The sequence below is a fragment of the Lithobates pipiens genome, unplaced genomic scaffold (assembly GCF_037356315.1).
Source record: "Lithobates pipiens isolate NorthernLeopardFrog02 unplaced genomic scaffold, aLitPip1_a1.2 Scaffold_22, whole genome shotgun sequence".
Lineage (NCBI taxonomy): Eukaryota > Metazoa > Chordata > Amphibia > Anura > Ranidae > Lithobates > Lithobates pipiens.
The window spans coordinates 102,176,937-102,199,336 of NW_027507784.1; the positions used below are offsets into that span (position 1 = coordinate 102,176,937).

At 40.2% G+C, this 22,400-nt stretch overlaps 1 protein-coding gene across 6 annotated transcripts in view; it reads left to right on the forward strand.

Moving 5' to 3' along the window:
* The window catches only part of RAPGEF4 (Rap guanine nucleotide exchange factor 4), a 497,448-nt gene that overhangs the window by 284,395 nt on the left and 190,653 nt on the right, over positions 1-22,400 (forward strand). For all 6 annotated transcript variants that reach the window (XM_077448013.1, XM_077448014.1, XM_077448015.1 and 3 more), the window contains 2 exons: positions 12,910-12,979; positions 18,760-18,821. In XM_077448013.1, coding sequence (XP_077304139.1) covers positions 12,910-12,979; positions 18,760-18,821 — 132 coding nt within the window. The remainder of the gene's footprint in view (positions 1-12,909; positions 12,980-18,759; positions 18,822-22,400) is intronic.

Genomic DNA, 22,400 nt, shown 5'->3' on the forward strand with positions numbered 1-22,400 from the left:
CAAAAAATAAAACCCCCAGGTGTAATTAAATACCACCAAAAGAAAGCTCTATTTGTGGGGAAAAAATGATAAAAATTTCATTTGGGTACAGTGTTGTATGCCCGCGCAATTGTCATTCAAAGTGCATCAGCGCTGAAAGCTGAAAATTGGTCTGGGACTGAGGGGGGTTTAAGTGCCCAGTAAGCAAGTGGTTAAAGATACATATGGGAGTCTCTGTCAAGGTTTGTGGCCGGATAGTGGACAGAATGTGTTGAAGTGGAATGTCCTGCCAGGGCTATAAAAGTGCCTGGGTGCTTCCGCCAAACAGTGCCTCCTGCCCTCCAAACCCTTCCAGCAGACCCAGAGCTAATACCAGTCCTTTACCCCAAGCATCATACACAGACAAGATGTTGAGGTAAAAAACAAAGAAATGACTCTATATTTAAAACTCAGACACATACTTTATGCCCCCAGGAAGACATTCCCCTCTTGGGGATATTAGCATGACGATGCAAACTTCAAACAGCAATCCAATTAAGAGCAAACGGTGATCTTAATTAAACAGTTAGCTAATTGACAAATAGTCACCTAGACAAGCCTAGGTGACTCAGATCATTGCTCACCCAGTTCGGCACCAGTTCTCCAGAAAAAAGACCCAGGGCTATCCAAGTCTCATTAGCCAGATTTCAATTGTGTAATCTGTCCACTAGACAAGTCTTTATAAGACAAAACTTCTAAAATATTCATTTATCTTCATACATTTCTTGAGACATATTGTTAATAAATATTTCTGTCCCAAGTGGAGAAGCTTCTACTGGAGGGCCACCATATTTCCTCTGACTGTTAACCTGTACAAGATAAATATTACACTCCAGAAGGGAAGCTTTATTGTCTTTATTCAGAAAAATTAATCCAAGCCTCTTTCTCAGCATTCATCATGTTGTTGTCCATCATTAGAGAATGATCTGCTCTCTCCATGGGATCAAAGGCTGAACTGAGCTCTTTTCCTTGCTTTAACCGGGAGAAGCAGACAAAATCCCCAGTCTCCTCCATGGGTCATAATCAGTGGGAAGAATTCTAGCCCCTAGTCCCCTCCAAAAGCCCCTGTCCCAGTTGGGTCTATCACAAGGAGGGTCTATACATTATGTCAGTTATAGGGTTCTATAACCCCTTCAGAGAAGTAGTTCTTCAGGTTTTTCACTTTGAATTTGATTTAGCTAACTTAAGTATTCAAATTATGCTTAACTTTAAAGCTTGTACCCCTCAGAGAAAGCACCCAATTTTGGTTCAAGAGAGACCTTACTTTTTAAGGAGCCTTACTCCTTGTTGATATCTACCTTCCCTGTGCTCTACAACTCTTCTGGAGGCTGGGGGCACAGATTTCTCAGGGCTCTCTGTTCAGGGCTTTTGCAGGCAAACAGGGTGATGGAGGAGAGAAGGGCGGGCAAGTGTTAGTGGAAGGGTAGAAGGTCTACCAATAGAACCTGTCAGTTTTTCCTGAATGGACAATTAGATTTACCTTAAGCTATGGCCCAATCACCCACAGAAAGACCATGCAAACATGTCAGAATTATGACCTTGGAAGATAAGTCCTGTTTTTCAGTTTAAAGGCTGCTTTTCAATGCATTTCAATTGAGTTATTGTTGACTATCAGGAGGCCAATCTACAAAACCAGGGGCTGTTCTTGTAAATCAGTAAAAAAAAAATAATAATTATATTATTGTCACAGTGTTATTACATTTCTGCATAATTTGGTCATTTCTCACAAGTAAAATGTGACAAAAGCAAAACTGGAAGTTATTAGTTCATGTTGGATTTGTTCGAACAAGGTGCAGATCTTGGAGCTATGAGCCAACCACAATATTATATTAATCAGCCTGCGACATGTCATCTATGATAAAGGCTATTTAAAGCAGAAGTCCAGAAAGAAATTAGATAAAATTGAACAGTGTATTAAAAGATACAATTGTAAAACCAGCTGTTGCTTCAGGATCCATCTTTAATCCAGAGATTTCCCCCACAGTCCTTTTTTCTGCTGGTCAATATCCTCAGTCTGATGCCCAGCATGATTCAATCCAATTCCCTTAAACCAGGTCACCCTGGACCTGCCCCAGCCAGTAGCCAGGCAGTGAAAAGGGAATCAGTACAATGATGAGCTCATCTCTCTGTCACTGTGCTCTCTCCTCATATCAGCATGCTTCTTGTCATCACATGTACTGATTGACTCCTCGTGCTGCTTCCAACTCTCACACTTCAGCCCTGTATTACAGGGATTGCAAGAGGCTGACACCAGGTCACATAGATGCACTTACACCAATTGCATTGAGGGCCAGTTCACACCAGATGCAGTTCCGTGCAGTTTTGTGTGCTTTTTTTCTGCACAAAATGCATGCACAGTGTTTTCCATGTATTCCAATGGCTCTAGTTCACACCATGCAGTCAGTTTTCGGTCAGTTTCTGCATGGTGTGAACTAGAGCCATTGGAATACATGGAAAACACTGTGCATGCATTTTTAGTGTATAAAAAAAGCACACGGAACTGAACGGAACTGCATCTGGTGTGAACTAGCACTGATGTCTTAGGACCAGTTCACACCAGATGCAGTTCCATGCAGTTCCGTGCAGTTCTGTTTTTTCTGCACAAATACAGTGAGTTCCGGTTAGTTTCCGGTCAGTTTCTGCACCAGAAACCGACCGGAAACTGACCAGAAACTGACTGCATGGTGTACATGGAAAACACTGTGCATGCACTTTTAGTGCATAAAAAAAGCACACGGAACTGAACGGAACTGCATCTGGTGTGAACTGGCCCTTAAAGATTACAGAGCTGCATTCATTCCTGTCTTTTATATCTTCATTATGTTCAGCTTTAATGTATAACTAAAGGTAAAACTTATTTTTGGTTTTGAAATGGAGAAGGATTAGAACACGTGTTCCTTCTTGTATTGCATTCTGTGCCCCCATTTGGGAGATTAACCTGCTATATTTGTCCTGTTAACCATTATCATGGTTAAGGGAAATTTTGGGTTGTCACCAGAACAGGAATAAAGATGAAATCTTCCAATGGGGACCCTAGCCCCGGTGACCCTGGTGACAACCAGGGATTCTCTCATTTTGGAGGGATTTCCTCTCACTATGTTGTAGCGTTGGGACAGGAAGTGAAGAGAAATCTCACCAATGGAGATGGCAAAAAAACTTACTCTATTCAAAATGAAAAGAAAAAAAGAATTTTGCCTTTAGTTCTACTTTAAAGGAGAAATCCAGAAAAAGATTGTTTGAGGGAAAAAAAATCCTTTACTTCTATTTTAAGAGGTATATTCATAATGCCCTGTACTGGACTGGACTTTCCGGCAGAAAAGGTCAGACGGAATCATTCTGTCGGACATTCAGATCGCGTGTGGGCTTCATCTGAGTTTTTCTTTCTAAAATTCTGATGGACCTAGAAATAGAAAATGTTTCAAATATTCCTATAGTTCCTGTTGAGAAAACTGCTTGTCTGTATGCTGTTCTAACGGACCAAAAACTATGCAAGGGCAGCTATTGGTTACTGGCTATTGAACTTCCTTTTTCTAGTCCCATTGTATGTCATCGTGTTCTAAACGATCGGACTTTGGTGTGATCGTGTGTAGGCAAGTGCGTTTCGGCGAGACTCCGTCGGTACTCCGCAGAAAAGTCCTTCGGAGTTTAGTCCGACAAGAAGTCCGCTCGTGTGTACGCATAAAACATTTTCTGGATGAATGTCACACACATTCATGCAGGTTGGATGAATTGTTCCTGTTTTTTTTGCTTTAATAGATCAATTCCTAGAATCATCAGCTCCATCCAGTGACCAAATGACATCATATACTATATTACGAAAAGTATTGGGACACCTGCCTTTACATGCACATGAACTTTAATAGCATCCCAGTCTTATTCCATAGGGTTTAATATTGAGTTGGCCCACCCTTTGCAGCTATAACAGCTTCAACTATTCCGGGAAGGCTGTCCACAAGGTTTAGGAGTGTGTCTATGGGAATGTTTGACCATTCTTCCAGAAGTGCATTTGTGAGATCAGGCACTGATGTTGGACAAGAAGGCCTGGCTCTCAGTCTCTGCGCTAATTCATCCCACAGGTGTTCTATCAGGTTGTGGTCAGGACTCTGTGCAGGTCAGTCAAGTTCCTCCACCCCAAATTTGCTCATTTGTGTCTTTATGGACCTTGCTTTGTGCACTGGTGTGCAGTCATATTGGAACAGGAAGGGGCTATCCCCAAACTGTTCCCACAATGTTGGGAGAATGAAATTGTCCAAACTGTCTTGTATGCTGACACCTTCAAGTGATTGTAAATTTTTGTTTTTTTCCCTATAAAAATAACAAACATGTTATACTTACCTGCTCTGTTGCATTGGATTTACACAGAGCAGCCCAGATCCTCGGGTCCCTCTTCTGTGCTCCTTGCCCTTCCCTCCCGTTTAGTGCCCTCACAGCAAGCAGCTTGCTATGGGGGCACCTGAGCCGAGTCACAGCTCCCTGTGCTCCCCCTCTCCCCTGATTGGCTAGCTAAGTTTAATTGACAGCAGTGACAGCCAATGGTGCTAATGTTGTACCTTAGCCAATTTAGGGGGGGGGGGGTCTCGGACGGCTGAGACAGTTGTGGACATTGCTGGACAGAGAGGGACCTCAGGTAAATGTTAGGGGGGCGAGAAGGCTGCTGTACACAGAATGCTTTTTATCTTAATGCATAGAATGCATTAAGATAAAAAACCTTCTGCCTTTACAACCACTTTAAGGGTTCCCTTCACTGGAACTAAGGGGCCAAGTCCAACCCCTGAAATACAACCCCACACCATAATCCCCCCTCCACCAAATGATTTGGACTAGTGCAAAAAGCAAGGTCCATAAAGAATTGGATGAGCGAGTTTAGGGTGGAGGAACTTGACTGCCCTGCACAGAGTCCTGACCTCAACCGATAGAACACCTTTGGGATGACATAGCAGAGACTGTGAGCCAAACATTCTTGCCCACATCAGTTTCTGACCTTACAAATGCTTCTTCTGGAAGAATGGTAAAACATTCCCATAGACATACTCCTAGACCTTGCGGACAGCTTTCTCAGAAGAGTTGAAGCTCTTATAACTGCAAAGAATGGGCCAACTCAATACTGAACCCTACGGACTAAGAGTGGGATGCCATTAAAGTACATGTGTGTGTAAAGGCAGGTGCCACAATACTTTTGGTAATATAGTGTATATTCTCTTGGAAGTAGTCCAGAAAACTATACCACATTTTGGCCATTAGATGGAGCTGATGATCATTGGAATTAATCAATTACAGAAATCTGTCAAATCTCTTGATAATCTTTTACAGGATTGTCCCATCTGGTTTAAACCCCATCTTCTAGTGTAGACATAATCATGGAAGTTTAGGACATAAAGTTATAGTTGGCACTGATGTACTAAAACGTTGGTATGCAGAGAAATGAAGAGGCAGACTAAAAGTGGTGAAAAAAATGGTGAGAAGCATCTGTGGTGTAGCATTGGGGGTTTTCCTGCACCTGCACTGTGTTTACATTCAACAATTTCAATTTCCTTCTTTTTGTTTGACTACAGAATAATATAATTCACCTCTAATGGGTAAGCTGTTACTGATCCGTCTGAGAAAAGCAGCTGTCAGATGGATTATGGATTACCAGTACTGATTGCACTACAAAGCTATGGTAGAGGGTGCTTCAGAAAAAACAAACTTCTATCATTTTTGCTGCTACAGAACAGTTTTAAATAGTGTTGAATGATCCCTGAAATAGCTGGATAGGTCTGAGTTGGGAGTAAAAAGCAGCCCTGGCATGTAAAGCACGCTTGTGTGTAGCTGGGTTCATTAACAAAATTGTTGTGGGGCAGCAGTGCCAGATGAGAACCATTTTGGTGGCCAACTGCAGAATTTGTGTAGGCTTTGGAGAAGTTAACAGCGTTCTTAAACCAGAGTTAGATAGTCCAAAGAATATAAAACTTTTCTAAAAAACACTCAGACTCACTCCCGGATTGTTGTACAACCATAGCACTTTCCATGTGAGCAAATATTGGAAGTTCCAGACAATTAGTGAAATTAAGGCTGGCCATACATTATATAATATTCTTGTACAATTTTCCTTTAGCGTAACCAAAATCATATATTATGAGATCAAACCTAAACACTTTAAATTTGTATGCAATCAGGCAGACCCTTGCACAGCATAGTCAAAGGTAAATCTAAAGGCGATTGAATAAGAAAATTGTATAATGTATTGCCAGCCTTAATCAGTGAGCTACTGATGCTGTTCAGAAAATGCTACAGCTGTGTGAAGTACAAAATGCCCTTTTAACTTACCTCAATAAGCTGTGCATTTCACGGCAACCAGAATTCAGACAGTTTCTCACATGTATGGTGGGGGGGGGGGGGGTCTACTCTCTAAATGTGTGCTCTGTAACTTCTCTTTTTGCTTAACCTGTTCTCAAGGAAGGCTTGAAGCTGACTGGTAGCTTTAAAGGATAAGTTCAGCTTTTATAACATGTTATACCCATATTCAGGGTGTAACATGTGATGCACTGGCCCCTTCAACCCTCCCGATCCCCCGTGTCACAATCTAAAAAAGGTTTGCAGTTGTGTGGGGCTCCACCAGCCCAGCTGCTTCATTAATGTGCAGTGTTCTGTGGATGTGAGATCTGCAAGTACCAATAGCCTTTTGTGGCTGTTGGCTTGTAGGTCTCAATGAACTACCAGGGCGCTGTTGAGCGCTCTAGTAGTATAATGAGTCTTCCTGCAGAGTGCAACAAGTGTCCCCTTTCCAGTGAAAGTTTGGATTTTCCCAAAAGCCACAAGAACATGCAGAGTGGGTGAATCTCTCCAATGCAAAGAAAAAACTGACAGGGGTTGTAACCATGCCCTTATCCAAAGCTAAGAAAACATTTTGGTTTCAGATACACTTTGAGGCCGGGTTCACACCGCTGCGATGTGGGAACGCCGCAAATCCGCGGCGTTTTCCCGCATCGCACACCTCCCGCCGGCAGTTCACACTGCCCTATGCGGACGGCTGGGAGTGTCAATGATATGTTAATGACACCCCCAGATCCGTCCGCATATCGCAGTGCGATCTGCCGACTCGCACAGGAATCGGATCGCATGGTGTGAACACCCATGCGATCCGATTCTGTTGCGGACCAAAAAAGGGTCCCGTGCGAGTTTGCTGCGGGAGCGATGCGAATTCAGCCATACTATCTGTATGGCTGTACTCGCATCGCTACGGAGATCGGATGTGATTTGCGGTGCGAATCACATCCGGATCTCCCCCCGCAGCAGTGTGAACCCAGCCTAAAGCAGAATGGATTCAACAGTTTGAAAAAAACTGTTACTTTCTGGAACGTGTCCGTCATGTAACTGTCACATTGATTGTGCTCGCAACCAAACTGTCAAACCATCAATTGGCTGGTGTCATAACTGATCACATGTGCCGCATCATGGCAGTTGAAGATCAGAGGTCAAGATGGCAGCTTCCTTCCAGAAAACTATAGAAGGGTTTAGTTTTACTTTAAGTAGCTTCTTGAAACAAACACATGGCTGTACAAAAATGTTTAAAGCAATCCTTAGACATGTTCTGCATAAATCCACATTGAAACCAACAAAAGTGTTGATTTTCTGGGTCCCCCACAACTCTCACTTGTACCTCCACTTGTTACAGTATATAGTAGTGATATAGAGGTCAGGAAGAAGAACCAGTGAAAGCTGCAGGAGGCCCAGACTATCCCAGAAGTGTTGGTTTTGATACAGCCTTCAGCAGAACATTTTTCAGGATCAGAGTGACATTTGGCAGTGTGGGCAACAAAAAAGGTATGTATGCTTCTTTTTCAGTTCTGGTTCAAGTGGGACAGTTTTATGTGTGTGTATATATATATATAGATCTATCTATCTATCTATCTATCTATCTATCTATCTATCTATCTATCTATCTATCTATCTATCTATCTCTATATATCTATATCTATTTTTCTATCTATCTATCTATCTATCTATCTATATCTATATAGATATATATAGATATATATATTTGCTTAGAAACCCAGTAAGTTTGTTGTAAGGTATAAAATGAACCACAATTCTTCTATTTCTTGACCTTTAAAAAAATGTGTATTTTGGATAAAAAGAGCAGTGAAAGCACATAAGATCATTCTCCAGAGCTGATTATGGTAAGAATCAAGAAATGTTTTTTGCAAAAGAGCGATGGATTTGTGAAAAAGCTGAAGCGCAGATTAAAAAGAGGCTAATACAGTAATGGAATGTAATAGACATTGGGTTATCGTGAATATAAAAAGGCCATCAGTCAAGTGGGACCCGAGCTATTATATTCTGTACAAAAGGGCAGCCTACGTGGGCTGAGCGCTCCTTATCAGCTCTCAGATTCTGTGTTTATATTAGAGTGTGAATTGCTCCAGGAGCTCGCATGAGACTGTACATTCAGTTAAAACACTGATTTGTTCTACAGATTTTCCTTTGAATCCTAAGAGGCAGCCTTACATAACACTTGCTATTTTTACTACTCTTTCTACCTTGCCAGGCAAGCCATGTAGCCTAACATATAGCATGAAGGACACTTCAAAATATTCTTCCAGGGGTGTAAATCAGCACCACATGGCCCCTAGTTCAAAAAGGGCCCTCTCGTTTTGTTCAAAAACCTAATGAAAGTTTGATTTGCCCTTCAATGAAGTCCAGTCTTGACTCTAAAAAACTTTAAAATATATTTTTCCAGAAATCCCATACCTACTAACATTATCCATTATTTATTATATTGATATAAAGGGAAGTCTACTAAAAGGATGAATAGCAAATTACAGAATGTCGAAAATTATTTGAAAGGAAGCAAACAGCTTTATTATTTTGAATTGTGAGCTGGTGGATGGTACATAAAGGGGAAGGACTGGGTGCCAAAACATCATGGACCCTAAAGCAGTGGACACTACCCCCTGTAATTGTGCTCCAACGTTCTTGCACTATACTGTATTTGTTTGAATATACATTAATACAGACAACAGGTAAAGCCAAAACTTTTTTTTTAGTTTAAGTTGGTAAAACTTGCCTTTTTTTTTGTCTGTATCCCATTGGGAAAATTTCCCCTAATTTCCTGTCCCCCGGATACAACAAGAGGAGAACATTTCTCCAAACTGATAGGAAAACCACTCTTAGAACAGGTGCTCCCTTGGTAAATTTCCTTTCTATTCCTATTCCCGTGACAACTGTAAAGCTTTTGTCTTCCCAACATTCTCTGATAATGGTAACCAGGAAATAGAGAGAGGTTAATCTCCCAGACGGACAGCAATGAAAACCTGACAGAGATTATAGCCCTTCCTTATTCTATATAAGGCTCAATAATAAAAAAATATTTAGTTTCAGATACATTTAAAGAACTGGCCTTTCATTTGCTATTGCAATCATTGTACTTGCAACCCAATATTTGCAATAAGAAAGTAGAGTTTAGGCAGCATTGGTTTTTTGGTAATCACTGTCATACCAGCTGGGAGTTCATGAGTTCATGTTTGGCCTCTAGTCCCTAAAAGTGTATCTCTAGGAAATTATTAGAAAAAAACAAAAACATTTTAGATATTTTTGAATAGAGTAAGGAATGAATAAACTGCCTGTTGTTTTGTCATCTATGTCCCATTCTAAAGATTACCCTTCACATTGTCCCGTATAGACCCAACAAGAAGTGTGAGGGAAGCTCTCCAAAATGAAGAATACGCCTCCAAAGGGGACAACTAAAGTCTCCCCATTGAAAGGTTTTTCCTTAAGGCCTCTTTCACACTGATGTCCCGTTCAGGCCCGCCTGTCAGTTTTTCAGGCGGACCTGAACGGGTGCTCCATAGAGGTCTATGGAGCGTCGGATGTCAGCAGTGACATGTCCGCTGACATCCGACCCGCTCCGATCCGAAAAAGTGTAACGGAGGAAAAAGCTATTTTTCCATCCGTCTGCGGATCGGATCAGATGACGACGGGCACTGCGGTCCGTCGCCATCCGATCTCCCATAGGGGAGAGCGGCGCTGTGACAGGTCCGTCCCTGCGCAGTGTGCAGAGATGGAGCTGTCATCTCCCTGGGATCACTCCGCCGATCCCCGCTGAGCAAACGGATATCCACGGGGCGGATCAGAACTGATCCGCCCCGTGTGAAAGGACCCTTATTTCTGTTGTGGTGACAGCTCAGAAGTTTGGAGTTTCTCCCACTTTCAATCGAAGTGACAGTGGCCCACAAGACAAATAGTGAAAGTCATTCTCCCTAAAAGTGTCATAGACAGTAAATACCTGAATGGGTTTTGTAGCTCCTTACTACTCTATTGATAACTACAAAAGTTTTACCTTATAGATATTAGATACACTTAACACAGCACGAAAATACAGGAAACATGCAAAATAGTATGTACTCAACGGACACACCCCTTACAAATATGGAGAGTTGAGAGTTGACAGTATACAGTTCAATGAGAGCACCATACAAACGTCTAATGCCCCGTACACACGATCGGATTTTCCGACAACAAAACCGTGGATTTTTGTTCGAAGGTTGTTGGCTCCAACTTGTCTTGCATACACACGGTCACACAAATGTTAGTCAACAATTACGAACGTAGTGATGTACAAGACGTACGTGATATCTCCATTACGAACGCTAGTTTTACAAGACCGAGCGCTTCCAGCTCATACTTGATTCCGAGCATGCGTGGACTTTTGTGCAACGGACTTGTGTACACACAATCGGAAAGTCCAACAACAAAAATTTGTTGGCGGAAAATTTGAGAACCTGCTAGCCAAAATACGTTGACGGAAAGTCCGACATCAAATGTTCGATGGAGCATACACACAGTCGGACTTTCCTCCAACAAGCTCACATTGAACATTTGTTTTCGGAAAATCTGATCGTATGTACGGGGCATAAGAGTCTAAAGTTTTCTGGAATTTTGACTGTGCTTACATGGACTTAGATAAACATATACCAAATAGATCTGTGTTCATTTAAGTACAGGTAGGGGAAGCCTGTTTTGTCCCCGAAATGTATTGTTTTCTTTTCTGCTATGAACCAAATGAATTATTAAAAAGTAAGAACAAAATCCAATAGGGTTTTAATCATTACTTAGTCTATCCAAAACTAAAATGAAAAAAAAATGCAGCTTTAGATACACATTAATGGTGACAATGTGGCTTTGTTAGTTAAAAAAAATTAGAACAGAACTTTCACCAATTGTCTCTATAACTCAAATCATGTCTTGTTAATCCAGATTAAGTTTATCGACCATTGCTAACTCCTCACAAACGTTAACTAGAAATGGTGACAGGGAGGCCTGTAAGCTATGAAAGCATAGTTCATCTCAGACAGCTAATGCATCTTCTACTCCTGAAAGGACCTGTCATATTATCCCATCTGAGGGGATTAGAAGATCCATAAATATCACTGCCATTTATCTCAGAACATCCTTGTTGTGATGGAATTTATATCTTCACCTGAGCTGAGAGGGCTCCAACGTTATTTAGGATGATGAGCCTGGCACAACTCTAATTTTCACGAACATTCTACTCTGTTACCTTTAATGATCTTTGAGTGATGCTATGGAAAAGACTTTCAAATTTAAACATCAATTTCGTAGTACACGATCTGGCATGCAACTTCAGAAACACCAAAACCATACAAGCATTAGTAGCCCAGAAATGAAACATAACATTGAAAAGCCAGCTAGGGTAAGTTACAATGTGTTTTGACATTTTACAATTAAATAATGTATATGTATGCCTACAGAGCTGGAATTATCAATGTTATGTCAATGTCATGTTTCTATTCCAATAAGATTTATAACTTTTAGTGCTGTTGAAAGGAATAAAAAGTGAAAGAAATGAAACAGTATTCCCTGTATTTTCAAACCACTATAATAATATATATGTTTTGGCAAAATATTATTATTATTCAGGATTTATTATTCATGATTTATATAGTGCCAACAGTTTGCGCAGCGCTTTACAATATGAGGGCAGACAGTACACTTACAATACAAATCAATACAGGAGGGATCAGAGGGCCCTGCTCCTTAGAGCTTACAATCTAGAACATGTATGTATAATAATTATATGATCAATGACTTATATTTGTATAATTATCTAGAACAAACAAAATAGCAAACAAGAAACTGTTGGTCACAGCTTCCAATTAGATTTCACTGCAAAATGAACCAAGCAATCTGATTGGTTGCTTTGGAAACTGTTCTACTTTTTTCTCCAATTATTTCATTGCCTAAAAATGTTGGTACTGATTTACTAAAAGAGCAATTTTGGCTTAGGCCGCGTACACACTCGGGGACTGTTCGCCCAACTTTTTCAGCGGACAGTCTGACGAACAAAGTTTTTCCGAAATTCCGTAAAACTGTCCGCTGAAACTTGGTTTGAGCGGACAGTCCGCCCGTGTGTAGGCTTGTTCGTCAAACTAAGTTCCGCGCATGCTCAGAAAGAATTTACACGGCGAAGGTTGCATTGCAGTGTATAGGACGTCGTATTTCTAGTCCCGTCGTACGTGCCGTTCACGTCATCGCGCAAGTTTCAGCGGACTGTTCGTTCGTCGTGTGTGGCCAAGTCCGTCCATGCTAATTTTGAGCGGACTGTCCGCTCAAACTGTTTGACGAACAAAGTTGGGCGAACAGTCCCCGCGTGTGTACGCGGCCTTATATTTATCAGGGATTTTTTTATTTTATTTTTCTTTTTTTACGCCTTGGATCTGATTATTAGGCCTGATTGTATATTTGAGGCAAGCACTGGGCAGTGTAAAAACGACTGCTTTAATAAATCTGTCTTTGTAGATAAAACAGAGAATTTTGTAGTAATGTTTGGTTTTGGAATGATGCAAGTGTTTCAGCTGTTGCTTAGTGATGGAATATTTTCCTGTCTTACAGAAATATCGGCAGTACATGGCTAGTTTCCTGGCTCCCCCGTATGGTGTTCTTGAGACGGCTTCAAATGACAGTAAGTAAATGTGATGTTTTACTGAGCTTGTCATATCGATACACTGAAGTTTTTTTGATATTTGGATGGGTGCAAGCTAAATGAAGTGCTAAATAAACTGCAGTTCCTGTCAGAAACCATGAAAACAGACAGAGACAGAAGTACAGTTAAATCACACTTGTTTAACCGCTTGCCTACCGGGCACATACACCCCCTTCCTGCCCAGGCCATTTTTCAGCTGTCAGCGCTGTCACACTTTGAATGACAATTGCGCGGTCGTGCTACACTGTACCCTTCACTGTACACTGTACCCTTTGTTTCTTCACACAAATAGAGCTTTCTTTTGGTGGTATTTAATCACTGCTGTTTTTTTTTTTTTTAAATGTTTTTCACTTTTTTCTGTCAGTGAATTTTGTAACTAAGTAATTTTTCACCTTCACTGATGTGCGTTGATGAGGCAGCACTCATGGGCGCTGATAGGCTGAACTGGTAAGCATTGATGAGGTGGCATGTATGGGCACTGATTAGGTGGTACTGATGAGGAAGCACTAATATGCCGCACTTTTGGTCACTGATAGGTGGCACTAATATGTGGCACTGATGAGCACTGTTAGGCAACACTGATAGGCGGCACTGATGGGCACTAATAGGGTGCATTGATAGGCGGCACTGATAGGCAGCACAAATAGGTGGCACTGGTGGGCACTGATGGGCATTGAAGGGTGGCACTGATGGACAACAATGATGGGCATTGATTGACAGCAGTGATGGGCATTGATGGGTGGCACTAATTGCCAGCACTGACTGGCATTGCTAATGGGCACTGATTGGTGGCACTTGTGGGCAGTGGTTGGCACTGACTGCTGCCACTGGTGGGCACTGATCACTTGATGGGCACTGTATGGTGACACTATTTTTCACTATTGTAATCAGGGCACTGACCATCCCTTAGATGTCCCCCTGCATAGAGATGCTGCTGATCGGCTCTCCTCACCACACACTCTGTCAGTGTGAGGCGAGTAACACCGATTACCGGCACTTCCTTGTTTACATGTGACGAGCTGTGATTGGACACAGCTGATCACGTTTAAAGAGCCATGGCTCTTTCCCCAGATCGGGGTTGCAGCGTGTCCTAGCAACAGGGCACGAACGCGAACGCTGCACAGCATGCCCCCGCGAGAGCGAGAGTGGCTGTTCTGGGACACCATCATATGACGGAGTACCAGAACAAGAGCCGCACCGCCCCGCCGTCATTTGACAGTGGGTGGGCGGCAACCAGTTAATAATAAAAGCAAAAAGAGCAAAGGTAGTCAAAACATAGCCAAAGTTCAGTAACCAGAACGGATAGTCAGCAAAACCAGAAGTCAGAGATCAAAGTAGTGGAACAGCAAGCAGGATCCAGAGCCAGAAGGGATGTCAGCAAAGCCAGGCTTTAAACAGGAATGCAGGAGATGTTTCTTGTGATGTTGACCAAGGCAAATGCAGAGGTACTCTGGACTGGAGAGCTTAAGTAGGCAGGACTGATGAGCGGGATATCAACAACAGTTGAGTAACTGTGGAGAGAGATAGGAGCTGGCAATTACCCGACAGCTGAGTGGCCAGCTCAGAGAAGGAAGGGCTGAGCCCAGCTATGACAGTACCCTAGTTTGTCAGCTGTGATCCAAAACATGTAATGGAAGTGTTTTGTTAACCAAAGTTGTATGACAGAAATGATGAATAGTAAGGGCCTGCCATCAAGATCACAGTTCTTTATTATAATTAATCAGGGTATTGACAAATTGATAGGCCCGGCATTATAATGGGAAAATGGCTTTGTGGTTTGCCATGGCTAATAATGTTAATAACAGACATATTGGGATGTCTACATTTAGGAAGGACATTTTAAATGTGTAATGTAGACTATAGAATCCTCTCTACATTCAGACTGAAAGCAGCTTTGCATTTTAACTCCTGGGACATTTTTGTTGTGCATCAATTTACAGACAAGCTAGGTACCTGAATAAACTTGAGTATATTTTTTTAACAATAAGCAGTAGAGCAAATAAATAATATCTAAAATATACTTTATTTCTAGTTTAGGTCTTAGGGACATTCATACGGTCTGGCCATTTGGACCAATTCACTAATATGTGCTGCTCTGTCTGCAGTGCCAGAGGAAAATTAAAAATGGCAATTAGACATGTGCAGAACAAAAAATTTGTTTCCTTTAGTTTCCATTCATTATCACCATAAATTTGTTTAGCTACATTTGTTTAATTCGTTTTCAAAATTTGTTTTGTTTATTGCATTCAAATCAAATTCCATTCAAAATTAAATTTATTTTATTTGTAATTCGAATTTTGGAAGATGGTTATATTTTTTCTATTCTATTCTATTGTTTTTTCAATTCTATTCTGTGTTTTTAATTTATATTCTTTTCTATTATATTCTATTATTTTCTATTCTATTTTAATCCAAATTTCTTCTATTTGAAATTTGAATTTAGGAAAACAATTATATTGTTCTTTTCTATTGTTTATTTTATTCTATTAAATTATTTTCTATTCTATCGTTTTATTTTCTATTCTATTCTATTCTTTTCTATTCTATTCAAACTCAAATGTATTCTATTCGAAGTTTGGAAGATGGTTATATTCTTTTTATTCTATTTTTTTATTCTGTTCTATTTTTTCGATTCTAGTCTATTCTATTCTTTTATTTTCTGTTCTATTAAAATTTATTCTTTTATATTCTATACAAATTCTAATTTTTTCTATTCAAATTCTGTGAAATGGTTATATTCTTTCTATTCTATTCTATTTTTTTATTAAATTTTTTTTCTATTCAATTTTTTTCTATTCTATCTGAATCTAAATTTATTCTATTCAAATTAGAATTTCAGAAGATGGTTATATTCTTTCTATTCTATTCTATTTTGTATTCGATTCTATTCTATTCCTGCATTTTCTATTCTATACCTTTATTTTCTATTCTATTTTTTTCTGCTCTTTTCTTTTCTATTCTGTTCTGTTCTACTCTATTCTATTCTTTTTTTTTCTATTCTACTTTATTCTCTTCGGAGATTTGAATTAGATTAGAAACTATTCAAATTCAATTAGAAAACTATTCAAATTCAAATTTAGTCCGAAATCTTGCTTCGTTATTTGGGATTTGTTTAAATTAGTTACTATTGTAATTTAGAAATTCAGAACAATTCAAATTTCTGAATAACAAAAAATTTGTCCGAATTTCAATTCAGAACTAAACGAACCACACATGTCTAATGGCAATCCTTTAACACCCTTGATCTCATATATACAACTAAACTGCTTACTGCAACCTCAAACATGTCAGGGATGTTGGAGGCTTTTTGTATGCACTGCTTCTTCCCCTTCTTTTACCATTTTATATAAAACTTGTTATGGTATCCTTTCCAGCAAGCAGGGCATTGAAAACACTTGTCAGCTGCAGCAGCACTTTGCGATGGTTTAACCCTTTCTCGCCACTAGCAGGGGGGTAAAACCGCCCCACTAGCGGCCGAATACTGCTGCTAAAACGTCAGTAAAGTGGTACTAAAAATAGCACCATTTTACCGCCACATTGTGAAAGGGGCCTAACAGTGCTAATTGACTGACTGTTATACTGATCCACTGGCTTCAATGCTGTCTGAGTCAGTGATGTGTAACAAGTGTACAGATCAGAAAAGTTGCTGGGTGAGTCCCATCAATTACGAAATGAATTGTGTTTTCTGACCTCCCACTGAGCACATGGCACTATGCAGAGCAGGGGCGGACTGACCATTTGACCCACGGAGCTCTGCCCGAGGGCCCCGGGCCACTAGGGGGCCCCATCAGGGTTGCCAGCCTCAGTAAAACCAGGAACAGTATGTAAAAATCTGTGTTTTTTTTACATCTGTCTCTGAAATGTCCCTTACCGACATAATTTTAGTCTAAAAATCCCGAGATTATAGCTGCCCCACCTCTCCAGTACCTTCTCAGCCAATAGAAACATGTCTGTGTATACTGTGTGTACATGTATGTGTATACTGTGTGATTGTATACTGTGTGGCCCCATAATCTCTGATTGCCTGGGGGCCCCATAATCTCCTATTGCCCGGGGGCCCCATGAGTTGTCAGTCCGCCCCTGATAGAGAGAAACCTGCTGGAATTTGTGGTTTCACAAAATTGTTAGCTCTTTCATTCTCTGCCTTTATTTGGTATTATGTTGATTTTTTTTTGTTGGGAGAAAACATGGAGGGCCATCTATGAGATGTTTGCTCCTAGTTGATTTACTAAAATTGGAGCAGGCAAAACCTGGTGGTGCTCTGCATAGAAACCAAATAGCTTTCAGGTTTGTTTGTCAAATTTTAATTAAACAAGCTGAAAGTAGAAGCTGATTGGCTACCATGCACAGCTGCATCATATTTTGTACTCTCCAGTTTCCGTAAATCAGCCCCACAGTGTTTTCAAAAGAGTCTTTAGTGAATGATCCCCAGATTATAAACCATAATGGGTTTGATTTACTAAACCTGGAGGGTGCAAAATCTGGTGGAGCTCTGCATGCAAACCAATCAGCTTCCAGGTTTTTTTTTGTCAAAGCTTAATTGAACAAGCTGAAGTTAGAAGCAAGCTCCTCCCGATCTCCCGGGAATAATCGGTGCAGCGGGGAACATCTGTGAACACTGATCTCCTTTGTATAGTTTTTTAGCGGACAGCCGTTTCTCCTTCTCTCTCTCCCGCGGCTGTCCGCTAAAAGGCTATACAGGGAGATCGGTGTTCAAAGCTGTCCCTCCCGCCACACCGATCATCCCCAGCTGTTTCGTGTGCTCCGCCCCAGACCCCTCCATGTCCTTCTCCGCCCCCCCATTCTCCCCCGACCACTGTGTTCTCTTCTGCCGTTCCTCTTCTCCTCCTCTGACCCCCCTTGTCCACTGCAGCCGGCTCCCCTCCTCTCCCACCGGCTGCAGGGGGATCTGTCAGGAATTGGAGGGACACAGTGAGCGAGATCGCTCCTGTGATAACTGGGCAGAGTAAACTTTGTTTACTCTGCTTAGTTTATGAATGAACAGGAGCCTCTGTCTCCTGTTCATTCGTCTTTAGTGCTGAGAAAGGTTCTCTGTCCTTTTCTCTGTCTCAAAGGGGAGATGTCAGGGGTCTGTTTAGACCCCTGACATCTCACCAAAGCCCCACAAAAAATATTTAAAAAAATTATTGTAAAAAAATCCTAAAAAATTTGTGTAAAAAAATAAAATAAAAAAGTACTGACACCACTCTCCCCTGCCCTACCAACACTGTCCACTGCCCCAACCCCCAAAAATCATTGTGAACAAAAATTCAAAACAAATTACATTTAAAAAAAATTAATTATTAAGAATTAAAAAAACTACTGACACCGTCCACTGCCACATAGCACCCACCCCCTTCCCCAGAAGCACTGTAAAAAATATTGAAATGGTGATTTAAATAATATTTAGCAACGGGGGGGGGGGGCGCGAAGCGCCACCTCCATGTAATTAGTTGGCCGCCTCCCTGAAATTAGTTTTTGCAGGTTGGGATGTCTGAACACCTAAACAGCATCAATGGGGAAATCTGCAATGGCAGCTATCGTATTCAGAGAGCCACAACACCTGTGTCTGACTGAATATCTGAATACTGACTATATCTGATAGGATGCGGTCACTGTTCAGTTGACAATATTCCATCTGGTTTATTAGAATTTTAAATTCATTTTGGTCAAGCCACATGGTGGTGCCACCCAAATTTTGTCTAATTTAGCAGGAACTCTGTGCAATGTCATCTTTTTGCTGTTTTATCTCTTTTCAGGATCATCCGACAAGGAAAACATGAACAGCTCCTTATGTTCAGGTTCCAAGAACTGCAGCAAGGTAAGAATATCAGTAAAATCACATCCTAATGCAAATCTACTGCACAGAAATTTTACAGGGTTTACTCCCAGGGGGTCTCAAACTGACGGCCCTCCAGCTGTTGCGAAACTACAAGTCCCATGAGGCATTGCAAGGCTGACAGTTACAAGCATGACTCTCACAGGCAGAGGCATGATGGGACCTGTAGTTTCACAAAAACTGGAAGGCTACCAGTTTGAGAACCCTGATTTACTGTATGTTCAAAAAAATCTTGATACATATGTGCAAAAACAGACCCTGATTGTTTTTGGATATAACCCACTTCGAAAAACATGACTACCGACACATGAAAGGCTTTCTACTATCCACCTATAGAACACACTCTGGACTGTAGGCTATACCAACACAAACAATATCTTAATCTGCAATGCAGCAATACACCATGACAATGTAATAAACGATATACACAAATATAACTAAATATGTCTTACAGCACAGCATTGCAGGTATGATTGGTCCCAATGTACTGTTAGCCTCTACCAGAAAAATGTCTCTCACATTAATAAAGGTAGAATTATGCAGTGTAAGAAAAGAAGAAGCACTGGAAGGATGAAATTAATATATAGGAATCAGGCAAGGATTGGAAATGTTCTTCACTATCAGTTAGTTTACATTTGGAACAAGGTCACTTTACCCCTCCTAAGTAGGACCAAATATACTCATAAATGAACAAAGCCAATAGGAACACAACACTCTTATCTATACAGACAGCCAGTCACATCATGCATCCCTTATAAGCTGACCGCCATCAAAGTCATGCATTATTATTATTATACAGGATTTATAAAGCGGCAATAGTTTACGCAAACACTTTACAACTTGAGGGTAGACAGCACAAATACAATACACTTTAATACATTAGGAATCAGAGGGCCCTGCTCGTTAGAGCTTACAATCTAAGAATCTTAGATCATGCATCTTATTTTCCAACTGATCCATGGGCAGAGCCCGAATTACATCATTGAAACTTGTAGGCACCTTTTGGTACCTTAAGTAACACCCTTCTGCTAGCGTTACCTCTTTTAAATGGGACATTTCTTTGCTTTACTGGTCCTAACGTGTCTCAAAATAATGGGATAATGTGTAAATAAGTATGAGCACTGACCCCCGGACAACCCCCTGCTGTTCAGGTTTTTGATCTGAAGTGGTAAGATCTAAGTACCGGACTTATGGTAGCTGGACACATATTGATATGACCATTCACTCAATTAATCAATGCGTCTAAAGTCCTCAAATTGAATAGGTCATATTTCCTTATTATTTTTAGTCAATTAAAAAATGCAAAACTACTGTTTATTGCACCGTTCAATATGTTAATTGATGATAGATCGTTTCTTTGCTATCATTTGTCACAAAATCTATCACAAATCCCTATTCGTAATTACCAACTTTGGTTCAATATCTCTGTCATTCTTTGTATTTGCCTATTGACTGCTTCTGTGAGGTTCAACTGTTATCCAATGAGCACCTTTCCTATCCTCCATAATACAACTAATACATAATATATATATTTTATATATATATATATATATATATATATATATATATATATATATATATATATTTATTTATAGATAGATAGATAGATATAGATATATAGATATATAGATATAGATACACACACACATATATATATTGTTGCACATACACGGGATATCGGGATATAATAATAACAATAATAAAAATAATAATAATATTTAAAGTGTATGCAAAGACCAGCAATAACTTTTATTTGCTCTATTTGGGTCTGTATGTGTAATGATCTGTATGTTATATTCGATAAGCGTTAAAAAAAAAAACTGTTGTCAGATCAGGTCAGAAATTTAGAGCTGTGCTGTTTACTAAGTTTTGACTCTATTCACAATGGAAAAATTGCTTTTAGTTATACTTTAAAGTGGAAGAAAATGCTAACACTATTCATATAAAATGTTCCCTCCTCCTCCTACCTATCCCGCATACCCTATATAAAAAAGATCTGTGTACTTACCTATTTTTTAATCCAGTTAGAGGATCTTGCAGCTCTGGCTGCCCCATGTAGTGAGCAGTTGCCGCAGGGATAGGAGGGAACACCAGCAACATTTGGGCCATGGGAGCCTATGGGTAATTTCACGACTCTGGGAATTCACAGCCATTGTCCAACACTCTCTTACATAGGATAGCTGGAGCTACAGAATCACATGACTGGACCGTATTAAAAAAAGGAATTACACAGATCATTTTTTCATACAGGATATGCAGAATAGGTGTTGTGGTTGGGGGGGGGGAGGTAACATTAATATGAATAGTTAGATTAAGCCTTTTTACCACTACAAGTTAAAATATGTGTGTGTCTATACCTAGGGCAAGGCCAAAATGAAAATAAATAGTTTCCTCTTGTTACTTAAAGTAGATCTAAACCTAACTAATAAAATCTCCGATAAGTGCAGATATGTTACTGTAATTTCAAAATCTGATCTCAGTTTTTTATAAATCTGCAGCTTTCATTTAAACATTAACTGGTGGTCCTACCATGAAGGCCCTTGTTTTGGCATTTCCTGTTATAGGGTGACAACTGTCTCTTAACTGCCTTCCTGTGTTGTCACTGTGTCACATGCACCCCTGGTAGAGACTTCAGCTGGCCATTCCAATACAGGTATAATGCACTGTTGTAGACAGGAATTGGCTGATAGAGGCTGGAAGAAATCAGCAAAACTAATATACAAAAGGTAATCTAGAAAACGCAAAACAAGTATTTTATGAATAAAAAAAATGATCATGTCTCTTCTTGATACACAATGATTTAGTAACTAAATGTCATCCAGTTAGGGTATGGCTCTATGGTAATTTGCCATGGCTGGACCCCTGCGGACATGCGTGGATAATTCAACAGCAGAACTGTAAGACATAACGGTGCGCGAAGATTACTGAGAGTAGTCACAAAGCTAAAATAACATGCAGCAATCGTCTTTCTTTGCAGGCTCTAAACTGGTGGTGGAGCTGTAGTAACACAAAATGCAAAACTAACATAAAATCACTTTCATTATTTTTTTGCTTTAAATTTTTGTAGGCTTTTTATTCTTTGGTTGGCATGATTTTGTAAATAAAGTTATACATGTACAAGCCATTCATATATACAAGAGACATTTAAATAGAAGCATATAATATACAAATCTATCATTTTTTTACCTTAAGTACCTAGATAGTGGAAACTGAATACTGTTTACATACAGTTTCTGCTTCTTTCACTTTAAATACAATGCTTACAATGATCAGATTTTATTCTTTTATGTAAAACCTTTATCCCAAAAGGAATAAAACTGTTCCTATAACTGCTTAGCATTTTTTTTTCCTCCCCTGAACGACTTTGCTTCTGGCTGAAAAAAGCAGCCTAAAACCATGTTTTCAAAACAACAAATAAAGGAGCGCTCCTAGCGTTTAGTGAAAGAAGTGTGTGGATTATGGCCGCCGGGGTCACTGAGATGGCGCACCTGATGGAAAAGTCCCTTGTCCCACAACCGGATGTGATGTCATACACCTGGTGGAAGAGCACCGGAACGTAAG